Genomic DNA, 22172 nt, shown 5'->3' with positions numbered 1-22172 from the left:
CAGCGATGCGTCGCAATACAATTTGCTTTTTTTGCTTTTTTTCAATTTGCAAATGCATTTTTGCATGCAGTGTAAATACTGGCTGCTTTATTTTTACACTGCAACTCAGATTTCAGTTTGGACACACCCCACCCAAGTCTCTCAGCACATTCTAAATCTGCCCCGCCTCCGTTGGGACTACAGGTGAGTCCTCATTCGTTGTTGCCGCAATGCTTGCACAAGCACTGCAGCACCAATATGCAGTGCTCTGCTCGGCTGTATCATTCATTGTGAATGGACTGTGGGTGTGAACATAAGCACGCACCCACCGCAGGCGCGAGCGTACACACGCATCTGTGAATCTCGCAAGTTGTATGCAACAATGAATGAGGACACCTCTGTAATTCAGAGATATACACAGACCCAATTGTTTGCGTACATTTCATACGCAGGGCCAATCTTAACCTCAGATTATTTAGTGCTGCATATAAGGACACAGGCACTCGGATCTGTGATGTCAGCAGGAGGTGTTTTTTCCCCCCAAAGACGCAGCAGCCGTGTGCACTGCATCCATCTCTGAAACAGGATGTTTATTCCTAACTCTGAATCAGGTTCCATAGTACATTTTATTGAAGTTACAAAAGTGGAACAAATAGGGATATCAGCTGAGATCTGCCACATGTTCAATGTGACCAAAGCTGTTGCAGAACGTGGTATAACTGGTAAAGCTCCATACATAGATAGGGATTACTGATAAGTAATGGCAGATCTGTGGCCATACAGGACTCTGGGATTACCTTAATTGCTTTAGAAGCAGCGGCTGCTTCATTAGCCACCCTCTCGTCTGCAGCCACCAGTTCCCTTTTAGCGTCAACGTCCACCGTCTCCTTCTCTATTTTAATCATCATCTTCTCAGTTTCAGCTGAAGTTTTAATCAATTCTGGTTGAAGCGCAGTGAGCTCTTTCTGCATAACTGAGACCTAATACAAATTACATGAAGCGCAGCAATAATTAGCACGTTTAAGGCTCAATAGACACAACTACAATGGGAATCATTAAATCTTATTATGGGGAAGAGAAGAATACAATTTATAGAAAAGCAGCATAAGCCGCCTCTCACTCATACTTCATCGCTTATACATTAAAAATGTTTTCTCTTTATAGTTGTCTTTTAAGACGAGAAAATATATGTGTGCAGAACAAAAAAATAGGGAAGTAGCACACACGTCGAGGTAATCTGGGTATACAGTATACAGTGCTGAGACGGAAACATTAGGTAAGTATTATATACAAAGTCAGGTAAAATAGATTGTGCAGCCATTCTCCACCTAACAGCCAAAACCACCCATTAGACAAGCACTAGTAGAGTATTCTAAAACGAAACTAACACTATGGGGGAAAATCAATTAGACCTGGCAATTTACCCGGTGTGAAAAAAGGTGGTAACCTCTGGCTTTAACGCCCGGGGTTATTCAATTAGAGCCCTTTTTTCTCGCCAGGTAAGTTACTATTATTGGGTGTTAACATATAGAGGGTAATTCAGAGCTGATATCAGCAGCAAATTTGTTAGCAGTTGGGCAAAACCATTAGAGTACTTCAGAGTTGATTGCAGCAGCAAATTTGTTAGCAGTTGGGCAAAACCATGTGCACTGCAAGGGGGGGGGGCAGATATAACATGTGCAGAGAGAGTTAGATTTGGGTGGGTTATTTTGTTTCTGTGCAGGGTAAATACTGGCTGCTTTATTTTTACACTGCAATTTAGATTTCAGTTTGAACACACCTCACCCAAATGTAACTCTCTCTGCACATGTTATATCTGCCCCCCTGCAGTGCACATGGTTTTGCTCAACTGCTAACAAATTTTCTGCTGCGATCAACTCTGAATTAGGCCCCATGGGGGTCATTCCGACCTGTTCGCATGCAGCGGTTCATCGCTGCGGTGCAAACGGGTCGGAAATGCGCAGCGCACGCAATGCGCACACGCGTCGTTGCCCAGCGACAGCCATTGCCGGGCAACGACCAGAATACAGAAGAAAGTGATCGCTAGTGCGATCGCAAGAAGACTGACAGCGGGGAGGCGTTCCAGGGCGGATACTCACCGTTTTCCAGGCGTGGAGATCCGAACGCAGGCGTGTCCAGGCATTTGGAGGGTGGTTGTCTGACGTCAATTCCGAGACCTTCATAGCTGGATCCGTTGCACAGGGTAAGTAACTGCGGGGCTAGTCTTGCTCTGCAGAAAACTTTTTTTAGCATAGCAGGGCTGCACAAGCGATCGCAGCCCTGCTATGCTAAAATACACTCCCCCATAGGCGGTGTCTAGTTGATTGCACGAGCAGCAAAAAGTTGATACGTGCGATCAACTCGGAATGACCCCCCATGTGCACTGTGTTTGTGACGTCAAACCAGGAACGAAACTGACTGAACTGATCGCAGTGGCAGAGTAAGTATCGAGCTACTCAGAAACTGCAAAGAAATTTCTGATCGCTATTCTATTCGCTGTTTTGCGAATCTTTCGTTCGCAATTCTGCTAAGCTAAGATTCACTCCCAGTAGGCGGCGGCTTAGTGTGTGCAAAGCTGCTAAAAGCAGCTACCGTGCGATCAACTCGGAATGAGGGCCCGTGTCTGCTTGCAGAACTCACAGTTTAGTAGAGATTTATTTATTTCCCATCTCTTCTCCTAAAACTATATTTTCAACCAGGCTACCTGGTTGATTCTGCCAGTAGCATATACTTGTCTCAAAGATTAAGCCATGCATGTATGTAAGTACCCACGGCAGGAATAGTGAAACTGGCGAATATCTCATTCAGTTTCGATAAATCAGTCAGTTATGACTGAGGTGGTACACCTGTCAAACTGTAACACCGGTGTCCTAAGGCATAATCTGGGAGGACAGAAACCTCCTGTGTGGGGCAGAAGGGCAAAAGCTTAATGTTATGCTACTGACATAGGGGGTCATTCCGAGTTGATCGTAGCTGTGCTAAATTTAACACAGCTACGATCATGTTCCCTGACATGCGGGGGGACGCCCAGCACAGGGCTAGACCGCCCCACATGTCAGTGCCGCCCCCCCTCCCCCGCACAAATACAAACGCATCGCACAGTGGCGATGTCTTTGTATTTGAGGAGTAACTCCCGGCCAACGCAGCTCGTGAGGCTGGCCGGGAGCTGTTCGTCACTCCCGCTGGCCGCAGCGGCTGCGTGAGACGTCACGCAGCCGCCGCGGCACGCCTGCGTTGGCCGGACCGCTCCCCCTAAACGGCAGCTTAACGCCGCCGTTCAGCCCCCTCCCGCCCAGCGACCGCCTCTGTCTCAGAGGCGATCACTAGGTAACGAAAGCTGCCATGCGCCGGCGCACTGTGGTGCCGGCACATGCGCAGTTCCGACCCAATCGCTGCACTGCAACAAACTGCAGCAAGTGATCGGGTCGGAATGACCCCCATAATCCTCTGAGAATTAAATAGGGGGAGATTTATCAAATCTTGGAGAGAGATAATGTGGAGAGATAAAGTTACAACAAATCAGATTTTGTCCTTTTTCTAGCACAGCATGTATAATGACAGTTAGAGAATCTGATTGGCTGATACTTTATCATTATCCACTTTATCTATCTCCAAGATTTGCTTAATCTCCCCAATAGTATGAATGTGTCCTAATAACAATGGATTTCTGCAGCATCACTGGAGGACAGCTGAGAAAACACTGGTGGTATGGTAAGTTCCAGAATGGAGATAGCAGGTACAAGACACCAATCCTATCCCGAGTCCACTCATAGGTAACACCCATGCAAGATACAATTAAGAATACAATATTTTTTAGGTTACATTTCCGTTAATAATAGCTATAATAGGAAGCTTAGCAGTCTAGTTAATTAGCAAACAGTGACACTCAGTGGTCGGCAGGCTGCGCTGCACATTTATTAGCCCACTAGTTACCAGTCCGTCAAAATGACAGGACAACATATCAGTAATGTCAGTGCCGGCGGCTGTGCGCTCCTGAACAGAGAAACACTTGAATTGCTTCGTTGGTCGCCATCTAGTGGCCGCTGGTGCGCAAAACACTTGAACTGCCCACAGAGAGGCGAGAAGCAGTAGGCTGATTCTACTTGCACCTCCATAGACTGTAAGCAGAATCAGCCGTCTCTGAGGAAACGGGTATATCTCCAGCGGTTTCCACGCATGACTGAGTCTGCCCCTTAATGTATAAAAATGCCAAATATATAAATTCTCCTAAAGGTGGAATTATCTCTGAAGCACAATAAACCTAATGTAATGGCTACTTACTTGTGACGCTGCAAAGTTTAGTTTCTCTAAGCCAACGAGATAGCGGTTCCTCATGGTGTCAACCTCGTGTCTTTTGCTGTTCAGTAAGGTCTTGAAAGTAAGGATCAGCTCCAGGTATGAGGTAGGGGTGACATAATTGTGTCTACGCAGAGTGCTGTAGTAGCTGTCCGACAGCTCCTTCACACTTTCCTGGAAATACTTGCACATGGAGACCACCCTATGACATTTTGAGCACAGAAATTCACATATTAAAGCCAGTCATGAGCTGCTAGAAAGCAGACATTTTAACATTGAGCTGTGTTTTGAAGTTCCCAGCATCTCCAAGCCGTCTGTGGCTTTCCAAAAAAGCATTGGAGAGTGAAGAATTTCTAAGTAAAACAAACAAATCATGTAGTAGCTGTACTGGTGGGAATTCAATTCTTTGTGATGTCGGCCATCAGAATTCTGACACTTCATGGACTTCAACACCATAGAACGTAATTCTCCCTATAGGCTTAATTTCTAGTAAATATTTCAAGAGAACAAACCCATATACAGGATTCATGCTCATGTTACAAATCCACCAGATTGGCCAGGTAATTGTAGCGTGTATGCCTATCCTAAGGCTGATGTATCTCACTGGTCTAAGATTAGATACATTCTACCGAGAAACACCAGAGTAATAACATTATTTTAGGAGGTTTAAATATTACCTTATTGTTCACTAACGAAATCTCCCAGGGAAACAAAATATCTAGTTTTGAAATGTTTAACATATGATGGAAAGACATTTCCTGAATTATGGTGATTAATTGTTGCTAATCTAAACTGAATAGATCTTTCATCAACTTTATTTTAATATACTTGCTAGAAAATCATGTCAAAAACCATTTCTCTTTAGTTGTTTTGATAAATAGTGATGGTCAATTTGACAGACAGAACACTGTGACCTATGATCTTCTGCTAAACTTTCATTTTTATGAAACGGCTGGCGAGTAGACGTAGAATTTATAGACGACGAGGAAAAGAAAGAATGACTCTGCCAACAAATTTATATTTAGTAATTGAAAACCTTCATTTTGCCTCATTGTTCCTGACTGAGAGCCGCACGCACAGTGGCCGCATTTGCAGCTGCTTTCCATGCTGGGGAAAAAAAATAGAATATCTGTCTGTGCTCAGAGTTAAGGTGCATACACACTTGCCGAGAAAATGAACGACGTCGCTCATTTTTACCCTTTCTGAGCAACGTTGTTTATACTCTTGACAAGTGTGTACGCCGGCAACGATGAGATGTGCGTCGTTATCGACTCTAGCTGTCGGCCGTGCACGCAGCTCAATGTGGACTATCGTCCAAGAGCTGCCTGCGCGGCCTGGCCGCGGTGTGACATCACTGAGCAGTATGGTCGTCATATCACTCAGTGTGTATGCACTGCCGCCGACCGCCCGGACCGGGAGAGGGAAACACTAGGCGGCATCGCTCATAGAGCACGTCGCCTAGTGTGTACAAGCCTTCAACAGCATCCCATCCATACACTTGTGGAAGTAGCATCATCACTGTCAGTGCAGACTTGCACCAAGCCTATCCTTGGTGCAAGAGATAAGATTGAAATTAGAGGCACAACAGATGGCACACTTATCCTATGTACATACACACACTTGCCACCTACTTGCACCCACTAAGTCCAGACTTGCTTACAACTTGCATGCTGTGAGGATGTCTCATGTGGCTGTCTTGAGAATGACCCTATAGGGTCGAAATGTCGACATATATCTGCTGACACCGTATAAAAGTTAGAAAATATTTATTGGATGGTGAGTGCCCTGTCTAGTCTTTGAACTTTTCACATGTATGTATGTATATATATATATATATATATATATATGGGATGTGGTTATGTGTAACAGCCGGGGTCCCAGCGTCGGTATTGTACATATATATATAGCTCTAATCTGGAAACCCCCCTTAGAAATCCTGCATTTGCCACTGCTACCCCCCCCCCCCCTCACCCCTCTTTGCTTGCTCTCGCAACACAACCATCTTCTTACCTGGAAAGATAGCACAAGTAGGAGTATTCAAAGACTCTAGCACAGTTACATAAATTAGAATACATCACCAGAAAGATGGTGCCATCCGGAGCAAGAATGTAGGGACATAGGGACAGGGCCATCTTAAAGTATAGGCACACTGGGCAGATGCCCAAAGTCCCACAATTCTAGGGGCCTCTGAGCAGGGGTGGGTAGTGGTCCCACAATCAGAGCAGCCAGGCAGCATTCTCTACCTGCCTCCCTGCCTGCTCCTGCCTGGAGCTTTACACCAATCGGAGTGCTGACAGCCAGTCACTGTATGAAAGCATGTGGAAAGATGGAGCAGTAGCGCAAGAGGGGCATGTTATGATTTTTTTCATTGGTACCCATGATTGGGTGTTTAGGGGCACCAGTGCATTGTTTTGCCCAGGGCCACTCTGCTGTTAAGACGGCCCTGGGTAGGAGGGTACAGCATGTACACTGGTGAGTCTATCCTGGATGCACATGGGCACATGCACCCAGAGGGCCCTGAAGCCATTATAAATATGCCACTGCAAATAGATTTAGGTATGGGAGGGGATTGATGAGAGGTGTTGTATGTAGAAGTACTCAGGATCCCTAAATATGAAATTTTATTAGGTCCCCATCTGAGATGAATGTCGTGGTGAGATTTAGCTGGTCTGCCTCAGGAAAATGTAGCATCATTGTCTCTGATTTAGTAAAGCTGATTTTATTATATTCGACTTTAAGTCTTATACACTAGGAATAGTAATTCATGGTTGTGTGATTACCAGTGAATAATGAAATCCTGTATTTCCAGTCCTCAACCTCAATACCACTAAATCAAGACCACTAGGGGATGTGTCAAGAGGGCAAAATACACAGTATAGTCGCAGTCTTAGTGGGTGCCATTTTCAATATGGACTTAATAACAGAGCTTCCTTAGAGTTAATCATTTAGAACATATCTACAGCTCTTCTTGTCTCTTGCCTGATGGCCTGTTACTTATAATCCACTTGGTCAAGCTGGACTAACCTGGAAGAGCTTAGTCCTATGGGCTATGATTTTAGAGTAGATTTTGGTTTTGTTGTTTAGCAGGGAAATAGGTCTGACGCTATCACAGTCTTACATCTGAGAATAATGACTATTCAGGTTTCTAGCATGTAAGGGTGAAAGTGGGGGGTGATGTTATCAAAACTGAGATCCCCATCCTGGCTGGGAGATATATACCTATTTTGTGGTTATTAATGACCTGTTGCATCCCCTTAGCAGTAAGTTGTTGGGCTGGCTGGCGAGTTAACGTTGGATGTGAAGTTAGTCATGTGATGTTCCGGATGTTAGGGTAACTTATATGTTAGTGTAGTCATTTTGTAATTCATCATGAAGGCTTGGGGATCATACAGTAGGTGAGATGTCTAAAAGCGGTTTTACCAGCTTGGGGATTTTGATTGGAGTGTTTAGTAATGAGCCTATTTGTTAAGATTTTATCAGCTTTGATTGAACAAAATAATGTACATTTCAGGTGTCAGTCAGTGAAATCTACGTAAGAGCCAGCACTACAAATTAATGAGCCAAGAAGGTTACACCATTAAGATCTATTGCTACCATTCACAAGTTAGACACCCGACTGCCTACTAATTCTGTTGTGTAGTGTACAATTTAATTTAAATGTGTTTTATTACTTTAAAATATAAATTCAGTTTTGTCCTGCTTCTTGTAAGGTCTGATTAAGCCATTTAAATGTATGCACAGTGTATTTTGATATAATTAGAGTCTGTAAACTTTCTGGAAGAGGTTACACTTCATGCTGGGTTCGACTTCTTGAAGCTGCTAAGCTCAATTGTATCAACAAAGCTTTATTTGCCTCCCACATAAATGCCCAGAAAGATGAATTTGCATCTACTGAACAGAACCAGCTAAGATTTACGCTAACTAGATGAGTGCAGCAGAGTCTAAGAGTCTAAGGGTACCCACACACTACAACAAATTTAGGGAAAATGGAACAATTTAGAGGCATCTTAATGATAAATTGTTCGGAAAAGTGCATATTGGGGGTCATTCCGAGTTGATCGCTCACTAGCAGTTTTTAGCAGCCGTGCAAATGCATTGCCGCCGCCCATTGGGGGAGTGTATTTTCGCTTTGCAGAAGTGCGAATGCTTGTGCAGCAGAGCGCCTGCAAAATCTTTTTGTGCAAAACAAGACCAGCCCTGTAGTTACTCTTCGTGTGCGTTGATTCTAATGACGGTGGGACGGCTTTTGACGTCACACACCCGCCCAGCGTTAGCCCAGCCTCGCCTGCGTTTTTCTAAGCACTCCCTAAAAACGGTCGGTTGCCACCCAGAAACACCCACTTCATGTCAATCTTCCTGCTTTGTATCGTGCGACTGAAAGCTTCGCTAGAATCTGTGCAAAACCACAAAGGACTTTGCACCCATACGTCGTGCGTGCGCATTGCGGTGCATAGGCATGAGCATAAATGCCAATTTTTTGCCTGATCGCTGCGCTGCGAACAACGGCAGCTAGCGATCAACTCAGAATGACCCCCATAGTTCAGTGTTCCTGAGCGAAAACGATTTGATGAGCGTTCCCACTGCTCAGTAGACTCATCCTCTAATCGTCCCTCCTGCAGGGAAGATATGGTGTCATAGCAATTGATTTTGACCAAATCGTTTGTGTTTTTGCACATCAGATGTATCTAACGATACATCGTCCGATCAGCGTCCGATCAGTCGTTCCAGTGTGTGGGCACCTTAACACAACGGTGTTACTAAGGACCCTAACAGGGATGTTTGTACTTTGGTGCATCTGCTAAGTAGGTTGCAGCCCCCTTAACTGTTTCATAGAATGGCAGGCTGTAGGGGGGTCTGCAAGAAGGGTCTGCAGACAGAGCTGTCTCAATTGTAAGTATTAAAGTGCAAAATTCATTTATACAATAAAATCTTTTAAAACAGTCATAAAAGGCAATGTAACTATCTGCTTAAGATGAAACATACTCTTTCCTAAGGTCATCATCAAGGTCCACATCCTCCAAGAATTTGTGGGCCACCATTTGTAAAGCATCAGTCGGCCATGTTTGGAACCAATCGATGGTACAGCAGTTGATCAATGATGGAAACATGCGCAGCCGATTGCGAAAGGCGTCACCAATAGGACTCATTGCTAGTAAGATTAGACATAAATGAGACAAAAATTTAATTGTTACATACATACTGTACATACATATTCTTTAATACATAGAGCCCAATCTGACGTAGGACACAAATGTACACAGGGAAATTAAGAGGTAATGTGTATTTTGAGTACTCTTGATATGTTAACATTTATAACGACAATGAAGTTCATATGCGTCTAACGGGACACAGACAGTCCCTTTTTCATTCATTCGCCTCATGACTCCACTAGGCAGAGGTTCTCAGTGTTTCACAGGGTTTTACATTTTGTGATTTATTGGATTTATTTTGGATTACTACAGGACACAAGAAAGATAATTACTATGAATGTAGGAGTACAATAAAGCTGAAAAAGAGGGTTAGGGTCCATATTTATTTCCAATAAAAAATTATAATACTTTGTTCCTGAGTCTTTATTTACTAGTAAGGAGGGTATCCTATTAGCCACGTTCATTTTTTACCTGATTTTAGCCTCATGGTGCGTATTGGGCTATCCAATTATAGCTCTTTTTTTTATTTTATTTTTGCCTAAAAATTCCTGGTTTTGGGTGATAACACATGCCACCCGGGATAAGTTCCAGAACCCATGCACTTTACGCAAGTACTTCAAGATACAACAAACAAATATGACAACAAAGTAGGAAGGAGCTGAGGGCTGCAAGTCAAGGCTCAGAGGGCCACACGTGGCCCCAGGGCTGCCTTTTGACCATCACTGCTGTTAGCACTGGTGCGGGTAACTGTTTGGGGGAGGAACACGTAGTGTAGATAATCATCATAAATCTTATATTTACACCACGGATTCTGTAGCCACAAATTCTATGCCTGTGTCTGTGGATGGAAGTAAGCCAGACATAAGGGGTCTTAAGTGCAAAATGCTTTCAGTGTAGTTACCCTTTGTTTAGCTGTACAAGACAAGTGTATTGTTTTAGGCTGGGAGATTCTTAGTATGATAGTGTTATGTATTATATTGTTCAAGCTCAAGTCGTCTTACCAAGCACTATGTGTAGATTGGCCTTGACTCTCTCGATGAAGAAGTTGTACATAGCCATAGGATTGGCTTCAATCTTTTTTCCTTCTGTCCTGGCTATGGATTGCATTTTGTCAACTATTTCTGCTCTTTCATCTGCTGGGAAGATATTTGGGATATCTCCTGTGTTCAACAGCATATTAATATCCTCCACAAATACCTCATCCTTGATTTGGTTATCGCAGAACAGGAAGACGGTGTTTTTGCCGGTGACCCCAGCTTGCAACATGACTTTTTTCACATCGTCTCGCCATTCGTTTATGGTGTAGTTCTTGGTTATCTCAATTTGAAAGAGCTCAAATGCATTCATGAAGGTAGCCAGCTTGGTAGTGCTCTGTCTGCCGCTTCCGCCTATACCCACCAACAAAAGGTGACCGTTGTCCTGTTTCAAAACCCGACAGATTCTTGAGATATGTTCTATAGCAAATTTAAACATTACCAGAGACATTGGAGCTTTGCTGACATTATTAAATTCATCCAGGTAGTATTCCATGACTGTCGTTAACTGTTTCAGATCTGTGATTTCATCATATACTTTAACGTCACTGTCATGCTTAAAATAGTCTCCAAAGAAGAGGCTTCGTATATTATCATCAACCACTTTTCCAGTAGGAGCCAGGTGGCTTAGGACCTAACGAATAAAAAATAAAAGATTACATAGAATACTACCAAATGTATACAATGCTAATGATTATAAATTAACTGTCCGTGGCTCTTTTATAGTGAATCAAAATATTCATCTAAATTGTGTCAAAATAAGTTTTTAAAGATGTACCAGAGCTCTGTAACAAATGGCTACTCATCTCCGTATCTCACGCTTCTTATCTTTATTGGGTTAGGAGGACTGAATCAAATAACGTACATTTCATGCAAAAGTCAGTGTAATATAAGAGCCAGCACTACACTTTAATGAGCCAGGGAAGTTACACCATTAAGATCTATTGTTACTATCCAACAAGATAGACACTAGAATGTCTGTTTATTTCTGCTATGAGAACAAATTAATTCAAAGGTGCAAACAGAATCCCTGGTCTTTGGAAATATGCCTGTGAAAGCATTCTGGAACTAGTTTTTTTATGTAATGATACTGGGAGATGACAGATAGCCTCATGTGATATCGACTACAGCCTCCTGTAATATCCACTACAGCCTCCTGTGATATCTACTACAGCCTCATGTGATATCCACTACAGCCTCCTGTAATATCCACTACAGCCTCCTGTAATATCCACTACAGCCTCCTGTGATATCTACTACAGCCTCATGTGATATCCACTACAGCCTCCTGTAATATCCGCTACAGCCTCCTGTGATATCCACTACAGTCTCCTGTGATATCCACTACAATCCCCTGTGATATCTACTACAGCCTCCTGTAATATCCGCTACAGCCTCCTGTGATATCCACTACAGCCTCCTGTGATATCCACTACAGCCTCATGTGATATCCACTACAGCCTCATGTGATATCCACTACAGCCTCATGTGATATCCACTACAGCCTCATGTGATATCCACTACAGCCTCATGTGATATCCACTACAGCCTCCTGTAATATCCGCTACAGCCTCCTGTGATATCCACTACAGTCTCCTGTGATATCAGCTAGTCTCCTGTGATATCTACTACAGCCTCCTGTAATATCCACTACAGTCTCCTGTAATATCCACTACAGTCTCCTGTGATATCCGCTACAGCCTCCTGTAATATCCGCTACAGCCTCCTGTGATAGCCGCTACAGCCTCCTGTGATATCTACTACAGCCTCCTGTGATATCCACTACAGCCTCCTGTGATATCCACTACAGTCTCCTGTAATATCCGCTACAGCCTCCTGTAATATCCGCTACAGCCTCCTGTGATAGCCGCTACAGCCTCCTGTGATATCTACTACAGGCAGAAGAGAACTCTCCGGGGAGAGCCTGAGGCAGAACGATGTGCGCAGCTTATACCACAGCAGCACAGAGGAGCCAGGAGAGCAAGGGTTACAGAGCATTTGCCCCTCACTTGCTGGTGTGTGGGTACTAGGGCTAATAAATTGTTAGGGTCTCCTGCCCTGTGCTGCCACGTCGTCATGGCAACCGGGAGACAAGTGCTAGTGGAGTAACCTGAGCGCAGCTGATACTCCGGTTTGGGTCTTTTGCTGTGCAGTGGTTATAGGCTCTGTGCACGGCAGGGGATCCGGTGCTGGTTTTTGTGCTCACAGTCTGTGAGGTCTGAGTGGGGCGTGGACAGCACCTGCTTTATAAGGCCTCTTTTCAGGGTAAGCAGATGCTGCTGAATCTTTGTTGGTTAGTCAGTTCATGAAAGTTAGCCAGTACTGTGTAGCTTTGTATTTGTTTGTTGCTTACTGCAAATAGGCCTGGGGATTTGGTATTACACTCTGCCAATCCAGACCTAGCAGTAAGACTGGAGTCAGTCGTTTAGCTTGCTGGGGTTCTGTTACTACTCTGTGAACTTAGCAAGTTTGCGGCTGTATTCTAAGACTTGCCTGTCTAATCCTGTCTCACTGTGCTAGGTGTCAGGGGTCAGTTTAGTGGCAGTAAGCTAAAACCTGTGCACTGCAAGTGAGAATCAGGATTGTGGAGTCTCTCCTTGTGTCTATCATTCCATCTCTGACCAAGGAGTTTACTGCCACACCCGTTGGTAACCCTTTAGGGTTTTGCTGTTGCCCTTAGCAACAGCATTTCGGGTTCTCTACGTATTAAAACACAACATCTTGCTATTTCCATCTGAGCAGTTCTAATACAAGGGAGATACCCAGTTCCTTAGCCTCTGGGCTTCTCTGTTCACTTTGTGTGTATTTTGTTACCCTATCACCTTCTGTGTACGTTATGTCATATTCCCCAGTTTGTCTGTGAGTCCATTTGTTTTGCATAACAGTTCAAACACCAGTACATTCCTGCAGACACTGGAGTGCATAACAGTTCTGACACCAGTACTTTCCTGCAGGCACTGGTGTGCATAACATAAATACAATTACCCCATAGCACAGTCACATGTACTGTTGTACATAGAACAATCACAAAGCTCTATCTCAGTCTCACTCAAAAAGTTCAGTCAGAATTGATAGAGGAGGAGTTAGGATTGCAGATGGGAGGAGTTGGGACTGTAGAGAGGAGGAGTCAAGATTAAACAGTAAACCGCCCCCCCCCCTAAAGAAAAATCTAGATCCGTCCCTGACTACAGCCTCCTGTGATATCCACTACAGTCTCCTGTGATATCCACTACAGTCTCCTGTGATATCCACTATAGCCTCCTGTAATATCCGCTACAGCCTCCTGTGATATCCACTACAGTCCCCTGTGATATCTACTACAGTCTCCTGTGATATCTGCTACAGTCTCCTGTGATATCTATTACATCCTCCTGTGATATCTACTACAGTCTCCTGTGATATCTGCTACAGTCTCCTGTGATATCTATTACATCCTCCTGTGATATCTACTACAGTCTCCTGCAATATCCACTACAGTCTCCTGTGATATCTACTACATCCTCCTGTGATATCCAGGGGTCAAAGTGAGCCGGAACAGGGCGGAACTGCGTTCCGTCAGTTCCACTTGGAGACGGAACACAGTTCCGCCTCCTCCGGCTCACCTAACCCGATGTGTGCCACACAGGGAGATGCCGGGCGCCCGCTGTGATTGTGCCCGGCTTTCCCTGCACAACCGGCAGCAGGAGCTCACTACTGAGCTCTTGCTTCCGGCTCAGTGCGCGCTATGAAGAGAGACGTCATGACGTCTCTCTCATAGTGCTGGGGAGCGGAGTGAAGCGGACACCAGGAGGATCACAGCGGGAGCGGGGATTGGTAAGTATGTTTTTTTTGTTTGTTTTTTTAAACGTGTGACTACTACTGGGGGCATAACTACAGGGGGGCTAAACTACAGGGGCTAACTACAAGGGGGCAAGCTACTGGGGGCATTACTACTTGGGGCAAACTACTGGGGGCAAACTACATGGGGCAAATCTACAGGGGCGCATTACTACTGAGGGCATAACTACAAGGGCACATTACTAGTGGGGGCATAACTACAGGGGCGCATTACTACTGGGGGTATAACTACAGGGGCATTACTACTGGGGGTATAACTACAGGGGCATTACTACTGGGGGTATAACTACAGGGGCATTACTACTGGGGGCATAACTACAGGGGCTAAAGTACTGGGGGCATTACTACTTGGGGCAAGATACTGGGGGCATTACTACTGGGGGCAAACTACATGGGGCAAACCTACAGGGGCACATTACTACTGAGGGCATAACTACAGGGGCACATTACTAGTGGGGGCATAACTACAGGGGCGCATTACCACTGGGGGTATAACTACAGGGGCATTACTACTGGGGGCATAACTACAGGGGCTAAACCACTGGGAGCATTACTACTTGGGGCAAGCTACTGGGGGCATTACTACTGGGGGCAAACTACATGGGGCAAACCTACAGGGGCGCATTATTACTGAGGGCATAACTACAGGGGCACATTACTACTGGGGGCATAACTACTGGGGCGCATTACTACTGGGGGTATAACTACAGGGGCATTACTACTGGGGGCTAAACTACTGGGGGCATTACTACTTGGCACAAACTACTGGGGGCAAACTACATGGGTCTGAACTACAGGGGCGCATTACTACTGGGGGCATAACTACATGGGCGCATTACTACTGGGGGCATTACTACTTGGGGCAAACTACATGGGGCTAAACTACATGGGCTAAACAACTGGGGGCATTACTACAGGCGACATTACTACTGGGGGCAATACTACACAGGGGCATTACCATTAAGGGCATTAATAATGGGGGCACTACTGAGGGCATTGTAAAGGGGGCACTTCATAAGGGGCATCACTCCTGGGGGCATAAGGGGCAATACTACTGGGGGCATTGCATAAGGGGCACCACTACTATGGGCTCTATATAAGGGGCACTACCACTGTGGGCACTACCAGTATAGTGGAAATTGCATAAGGAGCACTACTACTGTAAGCGTTGTAAAATGGGCGCTACTGCTGTGGGCATTGTATATTACGGGGTGCTACTACTGTCGGCATTATGTGTATTGGGGGTGCTACTACTGTGGGCATTATTACTATTGTGTGACCACGCCCCTTTCTTTTTTAGACCACGCTTATTGCATGGGTGCCGGGGAAGGGGGGGGGGGGGGAGTTCCACCCCCTCTCTACGACCACTTTAAGCACTGGTGATATCTACTACAGTCTCCTGTGATATCTATTACATACTCCTGTGGTATCCACTACAGCCTCCTGTGATATCCACTACAGTCTCCTGTGATATCTACTTCAGTCTCCTGTGATGTCTACTACAGTCTCCTGTGATATCTACTACAGTCTCCTGTAATATCCGCTACAGCCTCCTGTGATATCCACTACAGCCTCCTGTAATATCTACTACAGCCTCCTGTGATTTCCACTACAGCCTCCTGTGATATCCGCTACAGCCTCCTGTAATATCCGCTACAGCCTCCTGTAATATCCACTACAGCCTCCTGTGATATCCACTACAGCCTCCTGTGATATCCACTACAGTCTCCTTTCATTTCCACTACAGTCTCCTGCGATATCCACTACAGCCTCCTGTGATATCCACTACAGCCTCCTGTAATATCCACTACAGCCTCCTGTACTATCCACTATAGCCACTTGTAATATCTGCTACAGCCTCCTGTGATATCCACTACAGCCTCCTGTGATTTCCACTACAGTCTCCTGCGATATCCACTACAGCCTTCTGTGATATCCACTACATCCTCCTGTGAAATCCACTACAGCCTCCTGTAATATCCACTACAGCCTCCTGTGATATCCACTACAGACTCCTGTGATATCCACTACAGCCTCCTGTAATATCCACTACAGCCTCCTGTACTATCCACTATAGCCTCTTGTAATATCTGCTACAGCCTCCTGTGATATCCACTACAGTCTCCTTTGATTTCCACTACAGTCTCCTGTGATATCCACTACAGTCTCCTTTGATTTCCACTACAGTCTCCTGCGATATCCACTACAGCCTCCTGTGATATCCACTACAGCCTCCTGTAATATCCACTACAGCCTCCTGTACTATCCACTATAGCCACTTGTAATATCTGCTACAGCCTCCTGTGATATCCACTACAGCCTCCTGTGATTTCCACTACAGTCTCCTGCGATATCCACTACATCCTCCTGTGAAATCCACTACAGCCTCCTGTAATATCCACTACAGCCTCCTGTGATATCCACTACAGACTCCTGTGATATCCACTACAGCCTCCTGTAATATCCACTACAGCCTCCTGTACTATCCACTATAGCCTCTTGTAATATCTGCTACAGCCTCCTGTGATATCCACTACAGTCTCCTTTGATTTCCACTACAGTCTCCTGTGATATCCACTACAGTCTCCTTTGATTTCCACTACAGTCTCCTGCGATATCCACTACAGCCTCCTGTGATATCCACTACAGCCTCCTGTAATATCCACTACAGCCTCCTGTACTATCCACTATAGCCACTTGTAATATCTGCTACAGCCTCCTGTGATATCCACTACAGCCTCCTGTGATTTCCACTACAGTCTCCTGCGATATCCACTACAGCCTTCTGTGATATCCACTACATCCTCCTGTGAAATCCACTACAGCCTCCTGTAATATCCACTACAGCCTCCTGTGATATCCACTACAGACTCCTGTGATATCCACTACAGCCTCCTGTAATATCCACTACAGCCTCCTGTACTATCCACTATAGCCTCTTGTAATATCTGCTACAGCCTCCTGTGATATCCACTACAGTCTCCTTTGATTTCCACTACAGTCTCCTGTGATATCCACTACAGTCTCCTTTGATTTCCACTACAGTCTCCTGCGATATCCACTACAGCCTCCTGTGATATCCACTACAGCCTCCTGTAATATCCACTACAGCCTCCTGTACTATCCACTATAGCCACTTGTAATATCTGCTACAGCCTCCTGTGATATCCACTACAGCCTCCTGTGATTTCCACTACAGTCTCCTGCGATATCCACTACATCCTCCTGTGAAATCCACTACAGCCTCCTGTAATATCCACTACAGCCTCCTGTGATATCCACTACAGACTCCTGTGATATCCACTACAGCCTCCTGTAATATCCACTACAGCCTCCTGTACTATCCACTATAGCCTCTTGTAATATCTGCTACAGCCTCCTGTGATATCCACTACAGCCTCATGTGATTTCCACTACAGTCTCCTGCGATATCCACTACAGCCTTCTGTGATATCCACTACATCCTCCTGTGATATCCACTACAGCCTCCTGTAATATCCACTACAGCCTCCTGTGATATCCACTACATGCTCCTGTGATATCCACTACAGCTTCCTGTGATATCCACTACAGCCTCCTGTAATATCCACTACAGCCTCCTGTACTATCCACTATAGCCTCTTGTAATATCTGCTACAGCCTCCTGTGATATCCACTACAGTCTCCTTTGATTTCCACTACAGTCTCCTGTGATATCCACTACAGCCTCCTGTACTATCCACTATAGCCTCTTGTAATATCTGCTACAGCCTCCTGTGATATCCACTACAGCCTCCTGTGATTTCCATTACAGTCTCCTGCGATATCCACTACAGCCTCATGTGATATCCACTACAGCCTCATGTGATATCCACTACATCCTCCTGTGATATCTACTAAAGCCTCCTGTGATATCCACTACAGCCTCCTGTAATATCCACTACAGCCTCCTGTAATATCCGCTACAGCCTCCTGTAATATCCACTACAGTCTCCTGCGATATCCACTACAGCCTCATGTGATATCCACTACAGCCTCCTGTGATATCCACTACATCCTCCTGTGATATCTACTACAGCCTCCTGTGATATCCACTACAGCCTCCTGTAATATCCACTACAGCCTCCTGTAATATCCGCTACAGCCTCCTGTAATATCCACTACAGTCTCCTGCGATATCCACTACAGCCTCATGTGATATCCACTACAGCCTCCTGTGATATCCACTACAGCCTCCTGTGATTTCCACTACAGTCTCCTGCGATATCCACTACAGTCTCCTGCGATATCCACTACAGCCTTCTGTGATATCCACTACAGCCTCCTGTGATTTCCACTACAGTCTCCTGCGATATCGACTACAGCCTCCTGTGATATCTACTACAGTCTCCTGCGATATCCACTACAGCCTCCTGTAATATCCACTACAGCCTCCTGTGATATCCACTACAGCCTCCTGTAATATCCACTACAGCCTCCTGTACTATCCACTATAGCCACTTGTAATATCTGCTACAGCCTCCTGTGATATCCACTACAGCCTCCTGTGATTTCCACTACAGCCTCCTGTACTATCCACTATAGCCTCTTGTAATATCTGCTACAGCCTCCTGTGATATCCACTACAGCCTCCTGTGATTTCCATTACAGTCTCCTGCGATATCCACTACAGCCTCATGTGATATCCACTACAGCCTCATGTGATATCCACTACATCCTCCTGTGATATCTACTAAAGCCTCCTGTGATATCCACTACAGCCTCCTGTAATATCCACTACAGCCTCCTGTAATATCCGCTACAGCCTCCTGTAATATCCACTACAGTCTCCTGCGATATCCACTACAGCCTCATGTGATATCCACTACAGCCTCCTGTGATATCCACTACATCCTCCTGTGATATCTACTACAGCCTCCTGTGATATCCACTACAGCCTCCTGTAATATCCACTACAGCCTCCTGTAATATCCGCTACAGCCTCCTGTAATATCCACTACAGTCTCCTGCGATATCCACTACAGCCTCATGTGATATCCACTACAGCCTCCTGTGATATCCACTACAGCCTCCTGTGATTTCCACTACAGTCTCCTGCGATATCCACTACAGTCTCCTGCGATATCCACTACAGCCTTCTGTGATATCCACTACAGCCTCCTGTGATTTCCACTACAGTCTCCTGCGATATCGACTACAGCCTCCTGTGATATCTACTACAGTCTCCTGCGATATCCACTACAGCCTCCTGTAATATCCACTACAGCCTCCTGTGATATCCACTACAGCCTCCTGTAATATCCACTACAGCCTCCTGTACTATCCACTATAGCCACTTGTAATATCTGCTACAGCCTCCTGTGATATCCACTACAGCCTCCTGTGATTTCCACTACAGTCTCCTGCGATATCCACTACAGCCTTCTGTGATATCCACTACATCCTCCTGTGATATCCACTATAGCCTCCTGTAATATCCACTACAGCCTCCTGTAATATCCACTACAGACTCCTGTGATATCCACTACAGCCTCCTGTAATATCCACTACAGCCTCCTGTACTATCCACTATAGCCTCTTGTAATATCTGCTACAGCCTCCTGTGATATCCACTACAGTCTCCTTTGATTTCCACTACAGTCTCCTGTGATATCCACTACAGCCTTCTGTGATATCCACTACATCCTCCTGTGATATCCACTATAGCCTCCTGTAATATCCACTACAGCCTCCTGTGATATCCACTACAGACTCCTGTGATATCCACTACAGCCTCCTGTAATATCCACTACAGCCTCCTGTACTATCCACTATAGCCTCTTGTAATATCTGCTACAGCCTCCTGTGATATCCACTACAGTCTCCTTTGATTTCCACTACAGTCTCCTGTGATATCCACTACAGCCTCCTGTGATATCCACTACAGCCTCCTGTACTATCCACTATAGCCTCTTGTAATATCTGCTACAGCCTCCTGTGATATCCACTACAGTCTCCTTCGATTTCCACTACAGTCTCCTGTGATATCCACTACAGCCTCCTGTGATATCCACTACAGCCTCCTGTGATTTCCACTACAGCCTCCTGTGATATCCGCTACAGCCTCCTGTAATATCCGCTACAGCCTCCTGTAATATCCACTACAGCCTCCTGTGATATCCACTACAGCCTCCTGTGATATCCACTACAGTCTCCTTTCATTTCCACTACAGTCTCCTGCGATATCCACTACAGCCTCCTGTGATATCCACTACAGCCTCCTGTAATATCCACTACAGCCTCCTGTACTATCCACTATAGCCACTTGTAATATCTGCTACAGCCTCCTGTGATATCCACTACAGCCTCCTGTGATTTCCACTACAGTCTCCTGCGATATCCACTACAGCCTTCTGTGATATCCACTACATCCTCCTGTGAAATCCACTACAGCCTCCTGTAATATCCACTACAGCCTCCTGTGATATCCACTACAGACTCCTGTGATATCCACTACAGCCTCCTGTAAGATCCACTACAGCCTCCTGTACTATCCACTATAGCCTCTTGTAATATCTGCTACAGCCTCCTGTGATATCCACTACAGTCTCCTTTGATTTCCACTACAGTCTCCTGTGATATCCACTACAGTCTCCTTTGATTTCCACTACAGTCTCCTGCGATATCCACTACAGCCTCCTGTGATATCCACTACAGCCTCCTGTAATATCCACTACAGCCTCCTGTACTATCCACTATAGCCACTTGTAATATCTGCTACAGCCTCCTGTGATATCCACTACAGCCTCCTGTGATTTCCACTACAGTCTCCTGCGATATCCACTACATCCTCCTGTGAAATCCACTACAGCCTCCTGTAATATCCACTACAGCCTCCTGTGATATCCACTACAGACTCCTGTGATATCCACTACAGCCTCCTGTAATATCCACTACAGCCTCCTGTACTATCCACTATAGCCTCTTGTAATATCTGCTACAGCCTCCTGTGATATCCACTACAGTCTCCTTTGATTTCCACTACAGTCTCCTGTGATATCCACTACAGTCTCCTTTGATTTCCACTACAGTCTCCTGCGATATCCACTACAGCCTCCTGTGATATCCACTACAGCCTCCTGTAATATCCACTACAGCCTCCTGTACTATCCACTATAGCCACTTGTAATATCTGCTACAGCCTCCTGTGATATCCACTACAGCCTCATGTGATTTCCACTACAGTCTCCTGCGATATCCACTACAGCCTTCTGTGATATCCACTACATCCTCCTGTGATATCCACTACAGCCTCCTGTAATATCCACTACAGCCTCCTGTGATATCCACTACATGCTCCTGTGATATCCACTACAGCTTCCTGTGATATCCACTACAGCCTCCTGTAATATCCACTACAGCCTCCTGTACTATCCACTATAGCCTCTTGTAATATCTGCTACAGCCTCCTGTGATATCCACTACAGTCTCCTTTGATTTCCACTACAGTCTCCTGTGATATCCACTACAGCCTCCTGTGATATCCACTACAGCCTCCTGTACTATCCACTATAGCCTCTTGTAATATCTGCTACAGCCTCCTGTGATATCCACTACAGCCTCCTGTGATTTCCATTACAGTCTCCTGCGATATCCACTACAGCCTCATGTGATATCCACTACAGCCTCATGTGATATCCACTACATCCTCCTGTGATATCTACTAAAGCCTCCTGTGATATCCACTACAGCCTCCTGTAATATCCACTACAGCCTCCTGTAATATCCGCTACAGCCTCCTGTAATATCCACTACAGTCTCCTGCGATATCCACTACAGCCTCATGTGATATCCACTACAGCCTCCTGTGATATCCACTACATCCTCCTGTGATATCTACTACAGCCTCCTGTGATAT

At 45.3% G+C, this 22172-nt stretch overlaps 1 protein-coding gene across 2 annotated transcripts in view; it reads right to left on the bottom strand.

Moving 5' to 3' along the window:
• The window catches only part of DNAH3 (dynein axonemal heavy chain 3), a 952415-nt gene that overhangs the window by 141789 nt on the left and 788454 nt on the right, over positions 1-22172 (bottom strand). For both annotated transcript variants that reach the window (XM_063934423.1, XM_063934424.1), the window contains 4 exons: positions 10427-11093; positions 9259-9424; positions 4261-4477; positions 777-959 (listed from right to left, as the gene is read on the bottom strand). In XM_063934423.1, coding sequence (XP_063790493.1) covers positions 777-959; positions 4261-4477; positions 9259-9424; positions 10427-11093 — 1233 coding nt within the window. The remainder of the gene's footprint in view (positions 1-776; positions 960-4260; positions 4478-9258; positions 9425-10426; positions 11094-22172) is intronic.

Source organism: Pseudophryne corroboree, chromosome 7 (assembly GCF_028390025.1).
Source record: "Pseudophryne corroboree isolate aPseCor3 chromosome 7, aPseCor3.hap2, whole genome shotgun sequence".
NCBI lineage: Eukaryota > Metazoa > Chordata > Amphibia > Anura > Myobatrachidae > Pseudophryne > Pseudophryne corroboree.
Note: the sequence above shows the minus strand (reverse complement) of the source record. Positions and strands in the feature narration are given on the sequence as shown.